The sequence below is a fragment of the Empidonax traillii genome, unplaced genomic scaffold (assembly GCF_003031625.1).
Source record: "Empidonax traillii isolate 1590-97213 ecotype Southwest subspecies unplaced genomic scaffold, ASM303162v1 scaffold274:size1118153, whole genome shotgun sequence".
NCBI lineage: Eukaryota > Metazoa > Chordata > Aves > Passeriformes > Tyrannidae > Empidonax > Empidonax traillii.
Window position 1 is genome coordinate 622,948 of NW_020955467.1, and position 24,497 is coordinate 647,444.

General features: G+C 35.7%; 1 protein-coding gene across 4 annotated transcripts in view; it reads right to left on the minus strand.

Moving 5' to 3' along the window:
* Positions 1 to 16,203: 16,203 nt before the first annotated feature.
* INSC (INSC spindle orientation adaptor protein) overlaps positions 16,204 to 24,497 on the minus strand; it is a 137,576-nt gene continuing 129,282 nt past the window's right edge. For all 4 annotated transcript variants that reach the window (XM_027889883.1, XM_027889884.1, XM_027889885.1 and 1 more), the window contains 4 exons: positions 22,080 to 22,146; positions 19,123 to 19,278; positions 18,440 to 18,516; positions 16,204 to 16,526 (listed from right to left, as the gene is read on the minus strand). In XM_027889883.1, the coding sequence (XP_027745684.1) occupies positions 16,398 to 16,526; positions 18,440 to 18,516; positions 19,123 to 19,278; positions 22,080 to 22,146 (429 nt within the window). In that variant the 3' untranslated portion in view covers positions 16,204 to 16,397. The remainder of the gene's footprint in view (positions 16,527 to 18,439; positions 18,517 to 19,122; positions 19,279 to 22,079; positions 22,147 to 24,497) is intronic.

Consider the following 24,497-nt stretch of genomic DNA (forward strand, 5'->3'; position numbering starts at 1 on the left):
ACGGTGCTCTAAAATGGAGGATTTGCTTTGTAATTAGCTGCATTTATTTCATATTTTGTCAAAGGAAATACTTATTACACTGAACAGATATTCTTGGTTCTGGTAACATGGTCTTTTCCTTACCCTTTATTTATTGTTACCTTGGAACCCTCTGAATTCTGAATTTCATTGAATCAAAATTCAGAAGATTTATGCTAATCTATGATGCTTGTGGTGTTCCTTTTTTTCCTTATTATATGCCATTCATGGCATCTACACAAACTTGCTGTTTCAGCTATGGAACAAACCCATAAGACACCACTGTAGATGCAAACCATGTACCAAAATGAGTTGATTTTGGCACCGAGCTTGCTGATGAAATTTATGCTTCATTAACAGATGCCTAATGTATATAATGCACATATTTTAGAATTGACCTCAACCTGGCTAGGGAGGTTGGCTGACCCCTTGAAAATACAATTACCTAATGAGAGATTAGAGTTTTGCTTATTGTATTTACTATTTCTAGGAAATTACTTTTTGTCTCTGTAGCTGCGTCAGCCTTCTTGCTTAAAGTATGTTTTAATGTTATTAGAGCTTGCAAGCTAAACTAGTGGAAAGGCAGGGAAAGGCAGCACAATTTCCTTTTAGATCAGAGCCAATGTTTCTCCAAAACCTTAGCAGGCTGGGTTTGCCATAAGATCAATGCAGCTGAACACTCCACCTGCAGAATGAGCTCACTGTCTGTGCATTACACCAGCCCTCTGCCAGTTCAAGTAGTAAGACTCCTGGGGTTGGTTTTGAACCTGCTACTCCCCACACTGGAGTGCTAAGCTTTGCTGCCAAGACACCAGGCCAGGTATTAAATGCATTCTTGTTTCTGTTACTTTCCAACACTCAGAGGACCATATTAGAAAGCCCGGAAAACTTAATTAGAAATCAAGGAGAATGCAGAATGCTTAAAGGCATTTTACAGACAGGAGTGTGTTCTAAAAAGCATAAAAACACAAACAAAAACCCACATAACAAAACAAACAACACCTCCCCCCAAATTAAAAATAAACATAATAATAAAAAGGAAACAAACCAAAACAACAACCCACCCACTGACTTAAACATTCAGCACAACTTTTCCTCACAGAGTCATCAGAATGATCAATCCTATTTGAAACAAGCAAACAAATAAAGGAATGATGATTGAGTAAGCTCATCTTCATCACTGTATTAAATTTTATGCAAGCTACTCGTTTCAGCATTGTAAGCCTTCCATCTTTTAGAGAAGGGGACGTTACGGATGCTGCAGCTCAAATCCCCAAGTGTAGGAGCTATGAGGTATGAACCCACCAAGGACCTCCAGTTCAGTCTCACTCAGGATTTTGGATAGAGCATGTGCACCCTCTGAATACCTTGGAAACTACAGTAAAGGGCAGGAGTGCTGCTATTAATTAGTTGGAGTAAAACTAGTGAACAGGAAAGTGAGGTCCCTATAAAAGTGATTTGGCAGGATGGTTTACCTTAACTTTTATAGCTCTTGCAAGAGAGAAATGAAAAGTCCATTTGTGGTTTTCTAGTTGTGATTATTGGAGGTAAAAACTCAAGCACCTTGGGTTTATCATTGTATAGATGGTAGGCATGGGAAATTATACACAGAAGAATTTTACCACTATGTTAAGTCAAGCTTTTAGATCAAGATAGCAACAAGAAGCAATTCAAAGATTGGTAGATGCCAGGAGGGACTCAGAAGCACATAGGCGCGAGGATACATTTTTTCAGTGTAACAGATTGTTAAATAACTATTAGTAATTTACTCTTTTTCAATCAGAGCTAAATTTTAGTCTTCCATTTTTTCATGAGACAGTTAAAAATAACAGTTTGTTTGTTTCATTAGAAGGAGCTTCGCTGTTATCTATGCTTCTCTCTGAATATTTTGCTAGCCAAAAAGGAAAAAGAAATAAAACAAAAAAGAAAATCTTTCCATTTGTAGTAATATGTCTTAAGAGAAATATGTCTATGCTATTTTAAGCTATCCTAAATGTGACAGTTCCTTCAAACGAATCATGCAAGACAGAGGTAATAAAGAGGAAGCACTCATATAGCTTTGTGTACCTCCCCTATTTACAGTGGAATTACATTAGCATATCTCTTCTTAACTGTGTTGTTTGTTAAGGGAGGGAGATACTACCAATCAAAAATTATTTAACATGTAAATAATAAACATTTGGGAAATCTGTAAATGCTCATCAAAATACACGTCTACTGCTCTAAACAGCAATTCCAAGTTCTCCGTGCCTCAATTTGGAAGGGTTCTGGACCTTGAACAAGAAATTATTAATGAACAATAATTAATCTGATGGCTTCGACAGCTAGCATTTATGCTGAACTTTGATATACAGCACAGCTTTCTTCTGGTGGCTTCACAATAAGGTAACTGATCTGGATACAGGCTCAAAGGCAACTGTGTCTCGTCACAGTCCTACAATGTCAGGCCTCAGTGCAGAGGGGAGCTGCAGCTTAGGGAGACTGTCAATATATTTGAATAACTTACTTGAAAAGTAAGCTGATAAGTTCTGCGTGTTGATAAAATTTTGCTGTTAATCCTAATATATTAATGAATTTTTCTTTGTACAAGAATAATAAATCCGCTTTCCAATTTAGCTAGGAACGATAGGAGTGTTTGCACATTAGTGCAACTAGAGGGTAAACTGTAGTGGTAGAGTTACTATACACATTAGTGAGGTTTTTAGATCTCAAAAAAACTTAAAAATAAACAAACAAAAAACCTCAAAAAGACGAAATGAAGATATTGAAATGGAAAGTTATAAAAATGTGAAATCAAGAGCAACAGATAAACAGTGAGAAAAATCAGAAGCTTTATCTGTGGAATTAAAAAATTTTGATTATATTCCAGTCATACTTAGGTAGGGAAAGGAAAGTTCTCCATTAAAATAGTTTTTTTTGATGTAGCATGACAATATCCCATAGATGAAAATTAACTTCAGCTTTCAGTGAAAGAAACTTAAATTAGAACTACACTGGTCTTCTTTTCTAATCATGGATCATCATCAATCACTGAAGCAATTTAAGAAATAATCAACTTACTCTCAACCCTACAATAGTTCAGACAAACTAGGAGGATCTCTCTCTAAAAAAACATACACTCAGGAGCTGTAGGATAGATGTAAGGTCACTTATTGTCTTTAAGTGGCAAGGCAGACTAGAACATTCTGAAGTGTCCCCCCAAAACCCATGAAACTAACCAAACCAAAATCAGTTTAAATCAGTGGAAATATGTAGATGATGCCCCTTAAAACACGAGAAGAGTCATTAAAAATAACATCTCCCCCCAAAAAAAACTTGTAGTACGGCTTTTGTGTACTTGAGAAAAGAGACACTGAAAAATATTCATAGAGTTATATAATAGGCAAGGGACCTCCCATCCTATTCTGAGTATTATAGTGTTTAGATGCTGACAAATAAATTACATTAATTATGTTCATTCTAGCAACCACTTAAACACCATTAGGGCTTATGCATACAATAACTGTGCCATTAGTCAAATCTGGATACCCCACTGCTGGTAATCAACATTCTGTCTTCTTCTAGCATAACTATCTTCATTTCTTTTTGCAAGCCTCCTTCACCACCATTCAGCTTTTGAACATGAAATTAAGAACATTATCACTTTACCTAATAACATTGCACGGTGTTCTCTCAGCGTTACAGTCTACTGGGCTACTTGCAATTACTTGCAGAGAAAAGCTGAGGTTTGCTGCCTATTCGACTGTTTTTTTTGCCATGCTGCAAACACCTGCTGCTGCAATACCATCCTCATATTACAGTTATAATTGTTGCCTTGCTCCTTTTGAGTCTGAGGGGAAGACTCTTTCCTATCCCTCTCCCAAAAGACAAATAACCAAGGCAGGAGGAACATGGAACACGAGATACAGAGGACTAAATACTGGGAATGTTGCTTTCCTCTTCTATCCACTTTGAAATAAAAGAGAGTGGAGGGTGGAATCAGTGGCTTCTTGAAATCTGTTTTCCCTCCTTGCCCTCCAGCCGGCTGTAGGAACTACCATCATAGTCCTGGGGTTAGGAAACTGATTTCTTGCCAAAGCTGCTTGTGCATCCTCTCCCAGGAGCTGATCCAGGGCCATGTGTTCTCAGCAGTCCCAGAGTACCACCTCTAGAAGTCCCTAGCTTTGTCATCACTACAGCTGCTCCTGCACGTGAGGAGCAGGGTACTACGAGCCTTCTTTAAAAAGTAGGCTGAAAGCACTTGGAAATTCACATGATCACAACAGCGAGATGATTTATTTTTCATATTAACACCGAAATCTCATCTATGCACTGGAGAGGAATTCCTTGATTACTGGAGTTAGAGAATTTCTTTGTGTAAATGGGGGAAAAAAAATTAAAAGGCAGGATAGAAGGCTAGAAAGCTGATTATTCAGGTCACAGAGATCTCTATTTTTATCATTTCATTAGCATTTGTTTCTGTTTGATCAAGGCAATAAAGGGATGAGCACACTCAGCATGGTATTTTGTAGTTTTGGAATCATTATTTGTCCACAACTTCAAGTGAAGTTCAGCATTAAATCAGCAGACCTGAAAAGACGAATCTTAAGAAAATCATTTCATCATTAGTTCAAACTCTTCATTCCACACACAACACCTGGACGATATTCCTAAATTCAGCATTGATACAGCATTGTCCTAAGTGTAACAGTTGTTCATTAAAATCAAGTTCTTTCATTTATGTTCATTCTCCCCCCTCTTGTGGTTCATTATAAAATCACAATTGTTGCATTCAGAAATGTTCCAGAGTTGGGCTTTCGTGCAGAAAGGACAGAAAAGGATCCACAAAATCTAACTAGTCAGTGCTACTAATAAGCTCAACAAAATGAAAATGTAGTAAATAATGAGCTTGTTATTCAGGGTAATTTTCATTGCTAATCTAACTGTTCTCTGTAATCTCTGATTGAAAGCAAATCTTGCCACAAATAATATGGAATACATTTCAGACAGATTTAGCGTAACTATTAATTGGGTATCATATGCTATTGTCTTGGGAAGATTTTAGTATTTGCACCCTCAATCATTTATTGACTTACTAGCTTATCATAAGAGTATTCTAGCTTTAATATCATCAGGCAGATCTTGAACTTATATAAATGGATGCATTACTAAAATACTCTGAACTTGTACCAGATGATCTGCCAGCAGCCCTTAAAGACAATTTTTTACATTTCTTACATACAAGTATGTTTTCCCAGCAAACTGAGCACCATGACCTGATTCACCAAAGTGTAATTATTAAAAGAACTAACCAAAAATATACTAAGACTTTGTGTACAGATCTTGGATACTGGAGGGTCTGCAGTGAGAGTAGGTTTAAGCCCTGAAAATGGCTACAAATGTATGTGGATACGCATACAGACTCGGGGAATCTCTGTTCAGTTAAAAATGCGTTATTTGGGATAAATTTAGAAAAACTTGTGAGCAGCAGGCAAGCTAAATTAGTTTGATAGACTGATAGAAACTTGTCAGTTTAGCAAATAAAAGATACAGCGTGTGAAAGTCAAAACATACTAACGAAACTGGAGTATTGAAACTTATTACTGAAGTCAGAAAACCATTATGTCAGCACTTCTCACCATAATTCTGACAGCCAAACAATTCACATTTTCTACTAGGTACGTTAGATTGTCACACTTGTAACCTCTTCAGCCAGGCAGTCTCATAACCAGAGCACACTGCTGAAGAAAATAACTCCCATTACTAGAAAAGCTGTTTTGACTGGGATATACTTTAATTCCCAGGACCCAACTGAAGACTGAAAGAATAGGATAATACAGCAGGTCATATGCTCACAGATGCAAAAATCAACGTAAAATCTCCACACATCTGAAACTTTCAGAATTAGTAGTAAGACTAATGGTAAACGTGCATTTTGATTAATAACAGCAGATGGTTCTCTTGTGTCATACCAGTAGAAAGTCCTCAAGGACAGCTTGGTGGAAAGCCTTATAGAAAATTTCTCACAGATTAGACAATTTCTTTAACAAAACCCCTCGCTTTCTACAACTTTTAATGCACAATCGTATTGTACAATCAGGTTATAAACTTTGCAAAGTCATAAGGTCTTTGGGCTTTAAGTATTAAAATAAGACATAGACTGAAGGGAAAGGGATAGGCAAATTGCAATAGCACATACATAACACTGGAAAACACACCTTCAGAGTACATCTCAAAAGCCGACTTATTGCCTACATCTTTCTTATCCCAGCACGAGTTATTTATTCACTGGTTCATATTAGTAAAATTTTGGGAAACCCTGACCCCCATCCAATCCCAGTAAGCCATGATTTCTGCATCAAGAGGGATGGCTTCACTCATCCACCTTTCTCTCCTCTCCACATGCTTCATCTGAATGGAGAAAGGAAGCACATCTACAACCCTGCTGCTCCTGCAGGCCCAGTCCCAAGGTCCAAGTGGCCTACATCAGGGTGCACACTCTTATTGGGCATGCAGGACACATCACAATCTAGCCCCAAGAAATCAAGAGATTAAAGTTAGAACATGTTTTGAATGGATCTGAGTGAATAATTTTTAATGAATACATTTAATGAATGATGAGTTTCCTTCCTTCTTACTGTGAAATGTGGGGAGCGGGTTGCAATTTGCTTCACATATTCCTTCCTCATTGAATTCTTTTTTAATTTCTTTTAAAGTAAGGGGTTGCTATTCCAAGCACAAACTCACTGTTCAATTGCAGTTCGTCCCATAAATCAGTGAATATTGTTTCCATCCTCCAGTCTAATGAACATAACTCATGGAATCAGCTTTGTGGTGCACAGGCTTACAGAGAGCACATTAGAAATTCACTTTTCATAGTATTCCTGTGTGAGCTTAACATTTATTTTCTGCCAACAGTTACGAGATTAAAGTTTAATAACTCTGTTGAGTGTGTGCTGGAAATGACACCAAAAAAGCAACCCCAAGATGGCTGAAGATTTGCTTCCAAATTTACACAAATATAAGTAGAAATTATTTCTGCATTATTCATTCAACTTTAGACCTAAACCAAATATGTCTTGCTAGCAGCCTTGGAAACATATGATGAAGTGTTTAAAAATTCCAGTAGATGTCACCACTTCTCCCCCAGCAAGTCCTTAAGTACATCTAAAGGAAGCTTTTGAAAACTCAGTTTGCACTACATCATGAGTTGAGAGACTCCTTTTGCTTTGGGTTACGTTGCGTTTTGACAGAAAAAGAATATATCCATTTTTTTCTAATCTGTGTCAATGAATTAATGACCTTATAGAGCTCATGCCACTGTTGTAAACCAAATCAAGTGCAGATCACTTGCCAGTTGTGATGTTGTTGCTAATACAAAACAGTAGCTAGTGTTGTAATAATCTTTCCCTTCATAAATATTAAAGTTTTAAATTATATTTTTTTATAAGTATAGTCCTGATTGTGACTACACTTGGTTTTCTAGATGTAGTGTTCGTATCCTTTCCCTACAAAGTTCATTTGCTGTATTTCCCAAGCCCCAGTCGTGTCTTCTTCCTAAACATTTGGGTTCAATTCTTTTCAGCTTTTGCTTGCTGTCATCTTCCCCTCCCATGAAAAACGAGACCTCATGCTTCAATTCACCTGATTTTCATGGCTACATTTTTCTCCATTCCCATTGGGAACAAAATGTCCATGAGGCCTAGGCACTCTGACATTATGGAAGAGGGCTCATACTTTTGGTCAGCTACATCCAGACAGATATTCCTGCTACTTTCCCTGCCACTTTACACACTAACTCTCCATGGAAGAATGCAGCTTTAAATTAATATCAAATGAAACTCGAGGCTGGCTGAAATCTGTATTTTTGAGGCACAACATCAATGATATTCATTTGTTTATGCTGACCTAACACATCTGAGAATTAATACATTTTTATACTTTTATATTTATCTGCATCATAGAATAAAACAAAAAAAATTTATGCTACTTTTCAAAGCAAGTCAGATGCACAAGACATTATAATACGTAAAACCAACCTAAGAAAAACTCAGTCTCTTACAGAAAATTTCTGTAGTCAGAAATTTTATTTCCTTAGGAGTTTTCAATATTCCTTTTCTTTAGAGACCAGTTTTATATTTTCTAAAGAACATTAGGAAAAAAAAATCATCAAGGATTTCCAGGACAAAAAAATGTGTTTTGTGATTTTTTTTTTTTTTTTCACATGACCAAGTGGCCCTAGGAGAAGCTGAGTTTCTGGGTACATTCATCCCTGAAGACATGGAAGGCAATTCAGATGCATAGTAGTGCATAATGATCATATATTTCTGATGAGTTCAAGAGTGGTTTAAAGACATCAGAAAAGTTCATTTGCAGGCCTGTAGATTATTTATTCTTATCCAGATTTCACCCAGATTGAAACAGCCAAACTGATTAAAGACATTACAGATGCAAGGAAAATTGGTTCTGAAGTATTTTAGGAAGTGAGATAAGGACTTTTATATATGTCCATATATATGGGATCAGGTCATTAGAACAAGTTAAAAAACTATTAGGCACTTTTTAAGAATACCTAAAACATTATTGTTTCAATTCCTTCCCCCCCCCCCAGCTGTAAAGGGCCCTCTAAATTACTGTATTGTCCACAGGATTTGTAGAATAGTAGCCAGAACTAACATGAAACTGAACAATAGCAGCATTGTACTTCTTTTCAAGGAAAAGGAAAAATGCAGCCTATGGTAAAACCCTGGACAGCTACATAAGGATTGATTCCATTTAAAAGATTCTCTGACTGCTTTCTTTTCTTTTTTTTTTTTTTTTTTTTTAAATAAACCGTCATATTAAGCATTTAAAATTGTTTACTTCTTTGAAAATAACTTAAAACTGAAAAGAGATTTTTTGATTGAACGGTTAAAAGCAATTTACTGACCAAAAGTATGTACTGGAGGAGACAGTATGTAACTGCCCCTGAAAAAAATTGGTTATTAATGTTAAGTGTTCCAGAAAAATGCTTTAGCATTACAAAAATAATGCTGTCTTTACACAGAAGAAAGATATTAGTTATGTGGTAACTTTGGTTGCAGTTTTTTAGATTTCAGAAAAGTCTGTAACAAGCAAATAAATAGCAAGGCAGATGATTCTTCAGCAGGCAAGTGTTACAAATAAAGCAGAAAAAAAGAGGTATGCAGACAAAATCAGAATTATCCACAGGGCTGCAGCTCTCAGCTGTCCTGATGTGAAAAGATAGAAGTTACCACTCAAAGTTTTTTTAAACAGTAAACAAGTCCAAAGGATACTGAATTGAAGGCAGTAAACACCTGAACTCATTAGGGGACATGGAGCACTTTCCAAATGTCAAAGACTTTGCTGAATCTTCAACAGGAGAAAGCACTTTCAACAAGACCTTCACTTTTGCTTGCATTTCATACTTTTCCTGCCCCTTGGCCCCCCACAGGAAACAGACCTTCAGTTTGCAGGGCAGGACTGCAAGAGGGCTGCAAGTAAAACCATATGATGTTTGGTCACTTCCTTGTGACTGAACAAGTAGCCCCTGGGTGAAGAAAAGATTTTTTTTTTTAGTGTCTGCTGACACTGTAATGTCTGGACTCAAGGTAAAAAGGGACATAAGACCTCTGTGAAATGTCCTAAAAGAAAGCAAAATATAAGAGCCTGTTTGGTACATTCTTATGCTAAGGCAGAGTACCTAGAACTGCTGAGAATTACTGGAGAGTGCAGAATTGTTTTGGAACAGTTTGCAGCTGAGAGCTTTTTCCACTAGTGCAGTTGCTGGACCTTAGCAGAAGCGCCAAACTAAACTTTATTAAAATAAATCCTTCAGAACCCCAAATTTTTCACTTAGCAGCAGCCCTGTTTTATTCTACTGATTACAGCTAAGACCTGGAAATAGTTCTATATTAGAAAAAGTAGCCCCAGAATATTAATAAGATATATAGTTTGTCTATTGAAACCTGCTGTCTTTATTCATAGGCAGCAAGACTGTAGAAAGAAAAGTAATGGTTAAAGAATTTTTAACTGATTTTTATAGTGACTTATCTTGAAATTAAATAGTTTTTCTTTTCCAGTTAGCTTTTTAAAATAGCACTGAGGGTCCATTTGTCTTTATTTTAATAGAAACTTATCAAATAAAAAAAATTTTTAAGATGAATTTTTTTAAGAAAAATATATTTCTACTTCTTTAATGGAAGAGGCACTACCTCAAAAGTATCTGAGAACTATTTCAAAATACCTTTGTCAATAACACTTCTGTAGCAAAACTACATTTTAATGGTCAGCAGCCTTTTCAATTATTTCCCATGCCAAATTATAACATTTGAATCAGAGATAAAACAGCTACAATATCTTATGGATACACATAATGAGAAATGTGAACACATTGTAGAGGTGATCAGCGGTAAATGAAGAAGACAGAACTTCAATTGAATGTGAGAAGCAACAAAAGTATTACCACATGAAAGAGGCACTCAGATGAGCTTGCAAACAATAGAAGTATCAATAGGAAAATTTTTTTGAAATCAGCTGTTGTTTCTGAATGAAAATGCAGCTGAACATGTGCTTGGACACAAAAGGCAACCATCTCCATTACAACCATGTCAGACTATTAACTGTAAAACAAGCTGCAAAGACATTTCCACACAGGGAATATCTTAGGATCACAAACACAAAGAACATATTGGTACTGCCAAAGAAGCTGGTCTTTTTATTAATAATTTTTTTAATATATATTATCTCTAAGTGGCCTCAAATGAAAGGACCAATCTTAGAGAACTCAATATCATACAAAAAGATTGAAAGGAACATTTCATTCCTGTAGTTTTTTCCTATATAGGAAAGAAACAAAAAATGAAAGTAGAAACAATTCATGAACATTCACCCAGTCTTTGCAGTAGAATCCAGAAACTCCTTTTGAGTGTACTTCCCAGTATTTTGTTAACTATAAGTAAAATACTTTCAAAAGAGAAAAATAAACAAGATCTAAGTATTTGAGGGTAAATATTTCTCAGATGGTCATAACTGCACAGGTGAACAAACAGATAACCTTTTAGCCAAGATGTTAGACCAAGAGATTGCCATGGTATAAATGTAATAGAGCAATGAGATTGCACTGGCAAACAAAATACGTCACTGTCTCGGGTTTCACAGATGTGGGGTTTGAATTTTCAGTGGCCATACTGGGTCATGCAAATCCTTCAGCTGTCATTCACTCTCTTGGGAAGCATTAATCAGTCGACATCAGGCAGAAAGGCATAGAGAAAGTTAGAAAGGAACACAGTTGTGAAACATCACACGAACACAATGCCTAAACACCACATCTCCTCCAAACAAATCATCAGCACTTTTTTCCATAGGCATTGGAGAAAAGAAGAAAACTACATGGTATTATTTATACTGCCTGTCTATGGCAGTCATCCTCTAAGAGAAAGTATAGCCCACTTCTTTCTGGGATCTGCAGAAACCACCTAAATTACTGGTCTGGACTACGCTTACAGAATTGAACTTCAAAACAGTTGAAAATTGTCGCTTAGGTAAAGCACCATTCTTCTACAGGTGGACTAAACTTTAAATCACTGATATGTAATAATCACTGCTCTGAAGAAAGCATGGCCTTTTTAATGACTAAGCATTAATAATAATAATCACTAATGATCATTAATAATCATTAATAATCACTAATGAAAGCCCATTCCATAACTATTCTTTCGATGAAAGTGATAACACAGGGATGTTTGTGGATCTTTTTAGATATATCTTCATGATTTGTCATAATCTTTGTCTTACCTGATGAGCATACATATCTTGTTAGGTGTGTCCTTCCAGAACTATTTAAAAAAAAAAAAGATTTTTACAACGTGTGGTATAAAAAGAAATAAATCAGACTAAGTAAATCCCTTTGAAATCATAGGCATTATTAGGTCACATCCTGAAGATTGTGGAAGGCATAAACAAAAGCTAGTTAAGAGACAGTGGGAATACAGAAAGTAAAGGTATAAGCAGTACAGATTTCAATTAGACATTTGTAACACAGGTGATCACAACAGTGATAGGAGAGGTGCAACATTAGACACACCTCCTTCTTCACGCCATTTAAGCCTTCAAAGCAAATTAGCAGTATTACCTGCTCATTTTTTTTTCCCCACTGGTTTCCCATGGGGTCCATTCTGTTCTAGACGCACTTCAGTTGTTAAAAAAAGTCACTGACTGACTGTTGAAAATTAAAGAGAAAAATCTTTGATTTCCCAGTGTTTTGTCTGTAGGTCTAGTCGTTTTCCTTTTATTACTTTGATGCAGTGATTATCTAACAGGGAACTGATCAATTCATACACACTCAGCGGGTCTGTTTGTAAAAGCACCAAAACATGGAAGTAGACTATTATACATGTTTTCTCCTAGGTTTTCTGGAGAATATGTTGGTTCTTCCCCCTGTTGTAGGAACAATAAACAGTTCCTTTTGTTGTAGGTAATCTTTATTAGATTTATTTAACAAGGTATTTTTGTTACTTAGTTTCTCAGCAAAAACCTTATCAGTTTAATAATTAGCAGGACCAAACTCTGTAACTCTGTTGGACTGTAACTCTCATCTATTCAGAAAACTATCAATTATACAAATAGAACTCTCAAGAGGAAGAAATTTGTCACAGTTAGAAAAAAAGAAACTCAGACCCAAGAGCAGAGTAAAAATAGAGATAAGGATCTTTGCAAGGCATACAAGTGTCTAGGATAGATGACCCTCTGTTTGTTCCTCATTCCTGGTTCTTTAGCCTATCAAAGGCTGAAACTGTTCACCCACCTTCCCACCAGCTATGTACTTCCAACTTCAATTAACAAATTCACTCTAGACCTTTCTTTCAATGCTATCTTCCCTCCCTCCCTTTAAAAATGAGAACACTAGTGAATAATTTACAGTGTCTAGAGTGCTTTCTAAAATACTTTAATTTTAATATAAATTTAAACTGAACATCAAAGCAGATTCCTCAAGTTGTTATGTTATTTTGACTGCTCATTCCTGTTATTTAAAAGGAAATGATCAACATACAAATTTGGAACAAGCCATAAGAGATACAAGAATCAGTTTTGTACTAAGGTAAAACCCTACAGAAGTAGTCCTGTCTTTTGGATAATAACAGGGAACCCCCAAAATAGATAAGATATCCAATTTATGAAGGCATTATTTTATCCCTTGTATATATATTATTTTAAACAGAACAGGTCAGACGAGTAACATTCCACACAAGCAACTCATGTACCAAACACATAATAAATTGAGAAAAAAATCCAAAATTTATTTTATAAATGAAACATCTGGGCCTTGAATATCTGTAAACAGTTCCAAGAAAAGCTGAAATTTGAAGATGTTACCCAAAATCACCGGAATGTAAATCAAAATTACAAAGAATCCTGCAATTCAGTGCACGTTTGTGAAACATTTGTAATCTCATACAAAATCAAAAATGTTCAGAAGAATTTAAATGAAACTACAACATTTCTAACAAGCATAATATGCAATTACTGGAACAATTAAGCTAATATCTAACCTACATGCAGTCTCTGTAGGTCAGTGAGTCCACATCTATTATCTGATTTGGGAATGTATTACACATACTCTCTACCTCTCCTAACTGTATATATATATATGTATATACACAGTGAGTCCAAAGATTGTGCGACCAAAATACTTTAGGGTAAATTTTTTTATATGAAATATTTTGTTTCATACTACATTGAAATAAAAAATGTTTATTCTGCCTTAAACGATTTGTTGTTTTGTTGTTTGGGGTTCTTTTTGTTTAAAAACTGAAGAGTCACCTTCTAAGCAAACATTTTTAATCCAGTATTCATTCAGAAGCAACAAGAAAATAATTCAATATTTTCAGTGACTTATTATTTCCAAGTTAATTAAGAGGTAAGGTAAAGGTATGTCTATTTTTCATAAACTTTACCATATACAAAAATAAAGTACACAATTCTAGATGAAAAAATCAGACCTAGCTAAAATGGTTTTCAAGACACTTAGGTGAATAAAAGGTCAAAAATGGTTCTTTCAAGATATATTTTCTACTACAAATGAGAGATCCACCTAAACGTATTTTGGTTTTATAGTATAAAGAGCCACATTCATAATATGAACACACGTAAAAGGACAATATGGGCCTAAAATGATGGCTACATATTTACAAATTGAGAATATCTGTAACAAATTCAATTGATGTGGACCCACATTACTATATTTGAGAGCAAGTTAGTTGCTACTCACCTGGTCACTGAATATTTGATTGACCTGTTAGAAATGCTACTAAAACATTACGAGTCACAGTGTCATTTTCTTAATAGTTCCTTCAGTTCACTTTGCATTCGTGGAAAATTTTTTAAATGAGATTTCAATTTCACCCATTATGGGATAAACCCTACTCTATCTACAAGCTCGTATCTCTGGTGTTAGTTGCAGCTGATAGGTTTGTTCACAACAGAATTCGATGCGTTATATTCTGTCTGGGGTTGCCATGCTATCAGAACAGTGCAACAGGACCTTATTTTAAGGGTTTTTTTAGTGTAATTTATGAGTTCACTTTTTATAACAAGGATGTTGATTTTAACATTTAAAGCATCCATGGTTTATTTTTGCTTAGTGAGGAAAGTGTTAAAGACCATTGGTAGCATAATATTTTTAAATCTGTACAGTACTATACATTTTAGCAACCTTGGAAATTTAAGGAGTTGTCTCAAAGTAAGCAAACAAAGCAGAATTCATCTCTGCACTTACTAGAAAATTACATCTGTGAAACATCCGATTCAACACTTCTCTTTGAGTACTTGCTTTTGACAGAGGTCACTGTAGGTTTTCTAATGTTTTAAAGTTCAGTCAAGATAGATCTTATTAAATGAAGAGCTCGCAAGAAAGAAATGTTAAGGCAGAGACTTCTCAACCGATGTACTCAAGGGGAGAAAAAGTAGCCACCATGGATCACCACTTGAACAAGGACAGATTTTTCAAACACAGAAAATGTGGAAGGCAGTCACAACTTCACAATTTCCTGGTGCCTTTCATCTAAATGCCACATAATACTGAATAAACATTAATTAATTAAGCTGCTTAACATATCTATTAAGCACAGTAAGAAAGAAATGTGCTTACTTTTTTGGCAGATATCCTACTACCCTAAAGTTGCTGATCATAAAAATGATCCAAAGCAATAGTTGCAAGCCATCAAGAAAAAATTACATATACTTTTATAATCTACAGAGTGCTTTGTAAGAAGTTAAGGGGGAAAAGACTCTGAAGATATTGCTCTTTGAGTACTTTTAAATATATATGTTTTCTCAATGAAAAAACAAGAATTTAGGAGAATATTCATGAAAAAAATCTACTTTAAAATCAAGTCTATTGTTTTGGTTGTTATCCATTGGTAAAATCTCCTCATTTACAAAATATCCTAAAAGTCTCATTTCAGTTTTAGAAATAGAGGACTAGTTAGAAAAACAGAAAAAAATGGAAGTTCGAGTTACAATTAAGTTATCTGTTCTCATTATTTAACAAACGCATGCACAACTTTTCAGAAAAGTAGTAGCAGCATGAATATTAAAAACATGTCTAGATATAAGCACCTCCAGTTCTTTTAAGGCTTGGAAAGAGAAAATTATCAGTGTGTAATGATTTTAAATCTTAGGTGGATAATCTCACATTATGAAATAAAACATGTAAAAGATTTTTCTAGAGTTTTATCAGTTTCTTTTAGAATTTTCAGTAAATTTAAATAGTTTTCTGCAAGTATGTATCCTCTAGAGGAGTATATTTCTATAAGATGTAAGAATGTCCTTAGTCATTCAAAACCTGTATCTGAAAATTTTTTGGAAGTTTTTCTCTCAGTTACATATTTCATAATTTTATTAAAAAATAACAACATTTAAGAACTGGACTTAGACTGTAACATCCCTTTAATTTCAAAGTATATACTTGCAGCTTTTAGGATTAATTTTCTTCTAAAACAGCAAATGCATGAAGCTAAAGCATTTATTTAAAAAAAACCTGCAAAATGTTCTAACTATAGAAAAATATCAGAGATAAAATATTATTAGAAGCATTTAACATCAGAGCAACAAATTCTTGGCTTCATTACCTTGATTCAACTATATTAAAGAAAACAATATTTTGTTAGATGGCAATAATAAGGTTTGTGGATGTGTCTTGGCAGGAAAATAAAATAAAAACTGTCTTTGCAAAGCACTGAAACAAGTTTGCTCATTCTGTTCCTTTTCTCCTACAAACTGCATGTTCATGGGTTCAGAATAAATAAGTCATAAATAACAATAGAACTAAACCAAAATAAAATTGTGTATGTATTATCTTACTTATACTTATCATCTTGATTATCAGTTTTGGCTCACATTTATACAAAACTCTCTTCCATATTAGTGCATAACAGAAAAGAATCCACCAGTCTGGGCTTTACTAGCTGCTGAAAATCTGAATCTTCAAGTCCATCAGGACTCATAACTGCTAGTCTTCGTAGGGCTGCCTGGAAAAACAAAACAGCACAATTGTAATGCAGTTAGATTTAACACTGCAGGAATCCATTGTAACTATCTCAGAATAATAGGCAAGAACTGAACTGTGCAGATTAATTCTCCTACCTGGCTAAGCTCTTGTTACTGTCTTGATCTGTCAGATGAATCTCCCCTCAAATGCAGCTAATAAATGACAATTCTTTTGGGGGGCATTACTTTTAGACCTGAGTAGCAGGGACAGTGTGGTGTTAAAGAACACAGAGGTGAGAATCAGAGGACTTTTAATTGTAAACCTATCTCTGATCTGCGGCACATCTCACGTTGCCTCTTTGTATCTCAACTCTCTTCTCACCTTTTGTCTTATTTATGAGAGCTCTAAGTCATGTGATTCAGAAAATATCTGATACCAAAGTTTTATTCAATGTCTTTAATACAAGTCTTCTAGGTACTAGAGTAGAAAGAAGCAGTACATTTCAAACCATTTAGGAACAAATAAACTGACATTTGTTCTAAATATGAGGCTGTACAATAAAAATCTCATTGATGTTACTATTATCTTCATAAACCCTTCCCTTCTAAGGAGTTGTTTGGTTTTCTCAATGGAGAAAAATACACAACTACATACCTTCTAGCAACCTGACATGACAGATGCAACTGGAAAGCAGGCTGGCTTTCCTCAAGGACAAAAATTGTCTTCTATTGGTAAAGTCTGATAGCTGGGATCAGCTTCCCCTCTCTGTGCTGTCAGTGGAGCACTAACACAAGAGTTAATCACCAGCTTCAAAATGTATAAAAAATAAACGATCATGATAAAAATACCAAACAGTACAAGCCCTCACAGTTCAGGGACAAGACCTATCAGAGTTTGCAGCAGGACAATATTTTTGCCATATGTTTAATAGAAAATATAAGTAACTGTCTTCAGGCAGTTACTAAAATATCAGGAGAAGCAGAGTTGCTGAGACAGGCAGGTGACGTCTCAAGTAATAGGCATGAATTCAAAGAAGGTGCAGCAACAAGTTCCACAAGACACAAAAAATCATAGCTGGTTTGCTGCCATCTCTCTGTGGTTTCTACTTTAGCCATACAAGATTAAGCCTTCTCAGCATGTATGAAGGATAACCTCTGCATTTCTTGTGCTCACTTTCATACTTTCTTCATCCTGAATGAGTCCAATCTAAGTGAACAAGCAGCAGTAACCGAGTTTCACATTTAAAATAACATTAAGCAAATAACTATAAAGCACTGTCAAACAATATTCTTCAGTCTTCATTCATCAAAGCCTATGTCCTAACCCTAGATCACCAGTGTGCCCAGAGCACTGTCACAGAATGCTCAGTGAAATCACTCAACTCTGACAGTTTTTGGGAGCTCACAGTCCTTGCTGGGCCAGCAGCTGGGATCTTTCTCCTGAGTAGAGAAAGTGTTAACCTTCTGTTGCGCTGTCCTTGGTTGGGCACTGTATTTTCTTGGAGATTCAAATAAAAATAAAAAAAAAATAGACTATAATGGAAGCAAGTTGTATCATTTACTCCTTTTGGACACTTTACACAAATATATTTATACATATGTGTGTTTGCAGATAAAGGGCTGCTATCCCTTGACTCTAGGCTAATTTCAGCAAACAGCATCATCAAATAATGGAATTTAGAAATAAACAAATCTTTAAATTCTGAAGTGTTCCAGTGAAATTTTTTGGTGCTCAGTAACGTGAGGATGAAGCCATTTTTCCTTATGTACTTAAACCTTCAATCAGAGGATAAATAATTGACAGTATACAGGATTACGCTTAAGGGGAAAAGCAGGAGACCCTGACATGAATTTAAAACATTCCTGTAATACTTATGCATTTTGAAATCTGAAGGGATGGGTTTTTTCTTAATTTTCCATTATAAGCTTGAAAGAAAGACTAAAATGTACATACCAGACATGCCACTAGAACAGAATCGCTGTTATTTCTTTCAGCTGGTGATCTGCAAAGTTTAATTAGGCGAGGAATACCTGAGTGCACAAAAGAGTGTCAGGAGAAGTAATTTAGAAAACTTCTTATTTTGAGATGTGTAATATTTATCTTTCTTAGTAGGTATGATCTCTAATGCAAAGATGATATGCAAATACTTAAGGGACTTTTCATGGAGCTGTGCAGTTCAGAGCAGTCATAATTAATGGTTGTAAAGCATAAACAAATAAATTGGGTTTACTTGCTGTTCCTCTCTCAGAGCAGAAATTGTGACCTCCATTTCTTCCCTATCAATCCTCCCCTACATCCTTAAAAAACTCCAACTCAAAGAACATGCTCCCTCCCGCTGGATTCATTCCACTGACAGATCCTTCACAAGGGTTTGCGTAAAGGAATGGAGGAGGCAGCAGTGCCAGTTGGCACAGTAAGACACAGCTCCATGTTGAGTGGATACAGCACCTCAGGTTCCTCCGGGAAATGAGCCAAAGGTTCATTTAGCTCAACCTCCTCAGTCATTCTCTGGACAGACTCTATAAGGAATACATTCCATAAAGTATACCAAGTGAGGCTAAAAATTAAGAGGAGTTTCTCCCTGGCTGGCAGTTCCTCCCTCTTTTTCAGACATTAAGCTAGAGACACATCCTTACAGCTGAGTTTTACGGCTGCATCTGCCACTTCAGGGTCTCGGCTGAGTCGTGCCAGTGTAACTGCAGATTTCTGTTGGACTCGTTCGCAAGCAGCAACTTCTGCTGAACTTCCTGAAGATGATTTTTCAAAGAGCATTTCCATTAAAAGTTGAATACCTATAAGAATGTAAGAGCCGTTGTTATCCTCTCTCCAACAAAAAAACTTGGTGCAAAAAAAGTAAAGGGAAAAAGCAAGGAAGGTAAATACAGACCAATCACTTGCCCAAATAAGTTACGAAGAATGTGGACTGCAATTAGGACATCAGCATTCAGGCACATCTGATCTGTGCATAAGTTTATCTTCACTGGGAAGCTACAGAACTTCTGGAACTAGAAAATGTACTATCTCTTCCCTCCTCCAACTCTCCTCTACAAGTCAGTATTTTAGTTTTCATGAATTTATTTCAGTCGAACTAATTGCAATTCTTTATTTGCTTTCAAACTAACTTGGAGGTAATCGCTATCTAAAACCTGTAGTGACATAAATCAGGTCTTTACATGAAAATTCACTCTGAAGTAATGGTGTAGTTTTCTTAGTTTATGTATTTTTAAATAATTCTTAAATTGGTTCCTTCTCAAACTGCTTAAGTTTACTTTAGAATGAGGAAACCTATAACAAAGGAAACTATGAGATTCTATCTGTTGAAGCTTACTGTGTGAATGACTCTTTAATTCAGAAGACATTTTGTCTTCCATGTCAAAATGACTTCATTAACCTATTACTGCCTGTAGGAGTTGATATTCTTCTTGTAGTACCATAAAAACACTTGAGACTGTACTGATTTCTATTTTCTAGATTTTTTTAACTATGAAGACAATTATGTGCTATTAGACTCCATATGCTATTAGGAATTCAGATTACTTGAGGTAGCACCAGAGGATTTTACTGTTATAACATTTGCATAAATAATTCAGGGAATTAGCATCAGAATCATGCATCTAGATAATAATCAATTAATGTACTAAAAAAAATCAAATACTTTAAAAAATATCTAAATTCTCTAGCATTTAAAAACCCTTCTCAGTTTGTGAATTTGGTCTCTGACCAACACCTGGCTATTACAACATTGGGCAGACACAAAAAGCCTTTACACACAATCTGAGTGCCAACCCTTCTCAAAAGCCAGTGGTAAAACGCTTCTTGTGAACTTCCATTATGGAATGTATACACAAACTTTGTCATGTTGTCCTTGGCAATCTATTTGTACATGTCCACCCACTCCAGTATCTGGCATAGCTCTTAGTATAATTCATGAACTTCAATCAAGTTTCTGCTGAAGTAGAAGCCGATGAAATATGACCAAACACCCATCCCAAATAACAGAAGAGTTTTTGATGTGCTCAAGGAAATAGATAGCCAAACTACATAACCAATCTGTTACTCATAAGGGAGTGCAAAAGCTTCCAGGGCATATCTGCATTGTAAATTTTGACAACAGAAGATCAGCACAAGTCAAACAGGCAAATCACCAATATGGTATTCTCTACCCAAGCCTATAATTACAGACAACTGCATCCCAGGAAATGTCAAGGTCTTCCCAAGAGTTTCTAGAAAAGACTCTTGGTAGGGGAAGCCCCATGTGTCTGCACCAAGAAGTTCAGGAGCACCTCTCCAAGCCTCAGGAACACAACGAGCTTGGACCAGGAGCATGGCAGGAACCACCAAATGGGCCTGATCAACCTCTATCTGGAATTGCCTCATCCTCCCCACAAAACAAGGAGGTCATATGAGAAACAATCAGCTAACCTGCCTTGCTCGTCCCCTTCACTGTCTTCTGCATGGGACATGGAAGTTTTACACATTATTTGTGAAATTACGTGTATCTGTGATTAAATTGCTTCAGTACCCAGATCCATTCAACCTCCATGTTGTCATTTGTTCTGAAACTGTGACACCTCTGCACCTCTGCAAGGACATCAAACACACACTTACCTTTGGGCACACGTGGATTGCATTGTACCTGACTCTTGCCAGTTATATTTGTATGCACAGGACCCAAATTTTCCATTAAAATACAGGAAACATCTAAATCTAATATTACATTGAAACTGGCCAGTTCTCCTTGAGGACCTGCTTCTATGTATATACTTTCTGAAACCCTTTCTCCCACAGACAATCAGCCATGTCTGAGAGGCACACCAAGCTCAAACCATTCCTATATAAATGTTAATTTTAAAAATATTGAGGGGATATTCCTAGGACAGAAAAAGCAATATATGGGAAGCTTCACTGTAATTTAACATCTCCACACAAACAAAAGAAAAGAAAGCTGTCTAACTACATTGCTTGGCCATGAATTTGCTGGTAGGTGTATTAATAAGGCTTTTATCCTTCTTCACAGATTTAGTAACTTCTAAGACTTCTGGTGGGCCTATAACACCCAGTTTTTTTTCAACATAATGCATAATATGATATTTTAAGATATAAGGGGGGAAAAACCCTTACAACTGCTGTATAGTAATAAAAACACGATACTTCATAATTTATAATACTTCTTAATACCTATGAAAAAAGTGACACAAAATGTAGGTATGCATGGTTCACTATCAGGTGATTTCTTTCTACATGGAATAATTGCCACCTCACAATGTAATTACCAGAATAAAGGCTGGTGAAACACTTTTTGCCACTTTTTTCTGCTTTGCTTTGCATTTACAAGTAAGCCACACACTTGTTGTAAGAGAACAACAGCAGGGCGGTCATAAATGTAAAGTTTTCTAAAACCATGGTATTTTATTTCATTTATATCATTTACAAAGGACCATCCCCAGGACTCATTTTGGACCCTGCAGCAGTGTGCAAGAGATAAGATGCAAAATGAAGTTTTATTAGTGAAGCTTTGCTCCTTTACTTTACTTTCCCATCTACTCATATTCTCCAGATATAAATAAAAATATAATACAGCTAAAAGACATACCATTTCCTTGAATGATTTCAGAAGCACACTGGTCCAACACAGACATGTTTGCCAATATTGTTACCACCTGTTGTTAAAAAGAGAAGGAAGTATGAAGTCTAGTCCTATAATTCAATACTAATAACACCGTGGTTTATAAAATTAGTATGGTAGAATTATGCCAAAGCCAATAACACTAAAAGACATTCTTGCAGCTGGACAGCCTGTTCCCACCTCTGTGATTTCTTCGGGGTCTTTATCTTACATATGGCTCCTAACTGAAGCCAGACAACAAGAAAAGTGAGGTCTCCTTTTATCACAGTTTTATACTTGTGCACAAAATCTGTCTTAGAGCAATCTGTGCAGCAGGTTTGTTTAGTAGTCAAATTGGTAGAAAGAGTGGGATAAAAATTATAAAACCCAACCAACTGAAAAAACCATCAGCTGGAGTCCTAGTTCAGCCAGGAGCTGCCTACCCTCAGGAACCAGTCCTGTAGTCCCATTTCAGCTCAGGCAGAGCTCGCAGTGAAAGCAAAGAACCAGCACCCAGCACACGTCCTGTAGTGCTGTTATTGCCTCTGGTTCAGGGTTCAGATGAAATTCTGAGAAATCCTCGCAAGAGATTTGGAGTTTTGAGCCTTGAGTCAAGTGAGTATTTAAGGAATACTTTTCAGTTTCATTGAAGCCGTGAGTTGTGTGCATGTTAAAGCACTGTCCCAAAAAAGAGCTGGATTTAAAAAACTCTTTATACCTTTCCTCAGCTAAGACCACAGTTTGGCTTTGTACCAACAGGAGAACATTTTGAGATTTTTATTAACAGAATTTCTTATCCAAAATCATTTTAACTGTCAAGATTAGTTGTAACTCAACTTGCTTAAAGTGATGCAGCAAGTCATTGACAGAGACTGGACTATGCAGTGCTGGTGGCTTTCAGTCATCCATTCCTTTCATTGATATCATATACTTTCTCTCATGTGTCCTGACAGAAGTTCTTTTTTACTTTATCCTTCACAAAGCTTGCTTTTTGGATGCAAACAATACTTTTATCTCTATATTAGCAGCGTATGTGAGACACCAAGTAATAAATGCTATTAGATCACTAGAATACAAAATAGAAATAATATTCTTTCTCAAGAAGTTTTAATTTTCTCTTATCTGGTTCTGAAAAATTGATCAGCCTCAGAAATACCAGTCAATTTTGGAAATGGTTATCAACTTTTTAACAGCACAGTATCAGTTCACAAACAAGCAAACTCCTTAGATGTAAGTAGGCATGAGATCAAATCACCATTCTGATCTCATTTTGCCATTTTAAAAACAAGGATGACTCATTTCCGACGGTGTGACATAAAGGTCTTCCACTTCTGAAGGTAGTGTTACAGTGTCATCTCTCTGAATAAATATACTTACTTAGGATGCAAATGAGTTGCTGAAACTGTACAGAGTGACAGGTAGAAATATGGTAACAGTATATGTCTATGTATTTATTCCATATTAATTATTAACTGTGTTTCAGGCAGAGTGTACATGTTTTCTCATTCTAAATTATATCCTGTTAATGAAAATTGCTTCCTCTGTGCAGAATCTGTACCCCATGTGGCTCTCTAGGCCACAGATGAAGAATTCAATTAACCACAATTTGAATACATGCCAATTATTCCACTGCTTCAAGTTATTTTGTCTAATAAGTATTTTCATACATAAAAATATTTTGTGTGCAACTTTTGACACCAAAAATTTTGAGGTTATATCTATACTTCCTTTGTGTTGATTATGTGGCCCCTACATTTTGCAATGTTTATGAACTAGCCTAGGGGGTTGATATGTAACCTTCTTCACAGGGGTGTATAAAAGACCCTTATGATCAATAACCATCAAGTTCCACCTACACTATCTTTTAAAATCATGGTAGGACTAAAAAAGTAGTTGGCTCATAGGTTAGCTCACTCCACATAGACAGATTTTTCTTTTTCCCCCCAAATCACATTTTCTTTGGAAGTAAACAATGTAACATGAAATAGCATAATGTAAACACATAGGTAAGCTGACTAAAGTGGAGATTTTAAATGCTCTATTTCTCCTAGAGTTTCCAATTTTAAAATTCATGCAGTTTTTATGAAAATCTCCTCTGTAGAACAGACCAAAGTTCAAGGAAGTTTCCTACTAAATATGAACTCTCTAGAGTAAAACAAAACCTTAAATGTAGACTCCATTTGCTTTGAAAAGTAACACTTCTGTGAACACTGGTATTAATGAAGTCTCATCTCTTTTGGATTTAGAGTTGATCAAAAATTATAAACACAATTTTTCCGGTAGCATCTCTCCCACTGTACATTTTACTTTATTTTTTGTCTAATGATACATAAGCTTACACTGCAGTCTTTATCTTATGCTCTTTTCCCATCATCCAGCTCCAAATTTCATAAAGCCTTAGGCAGT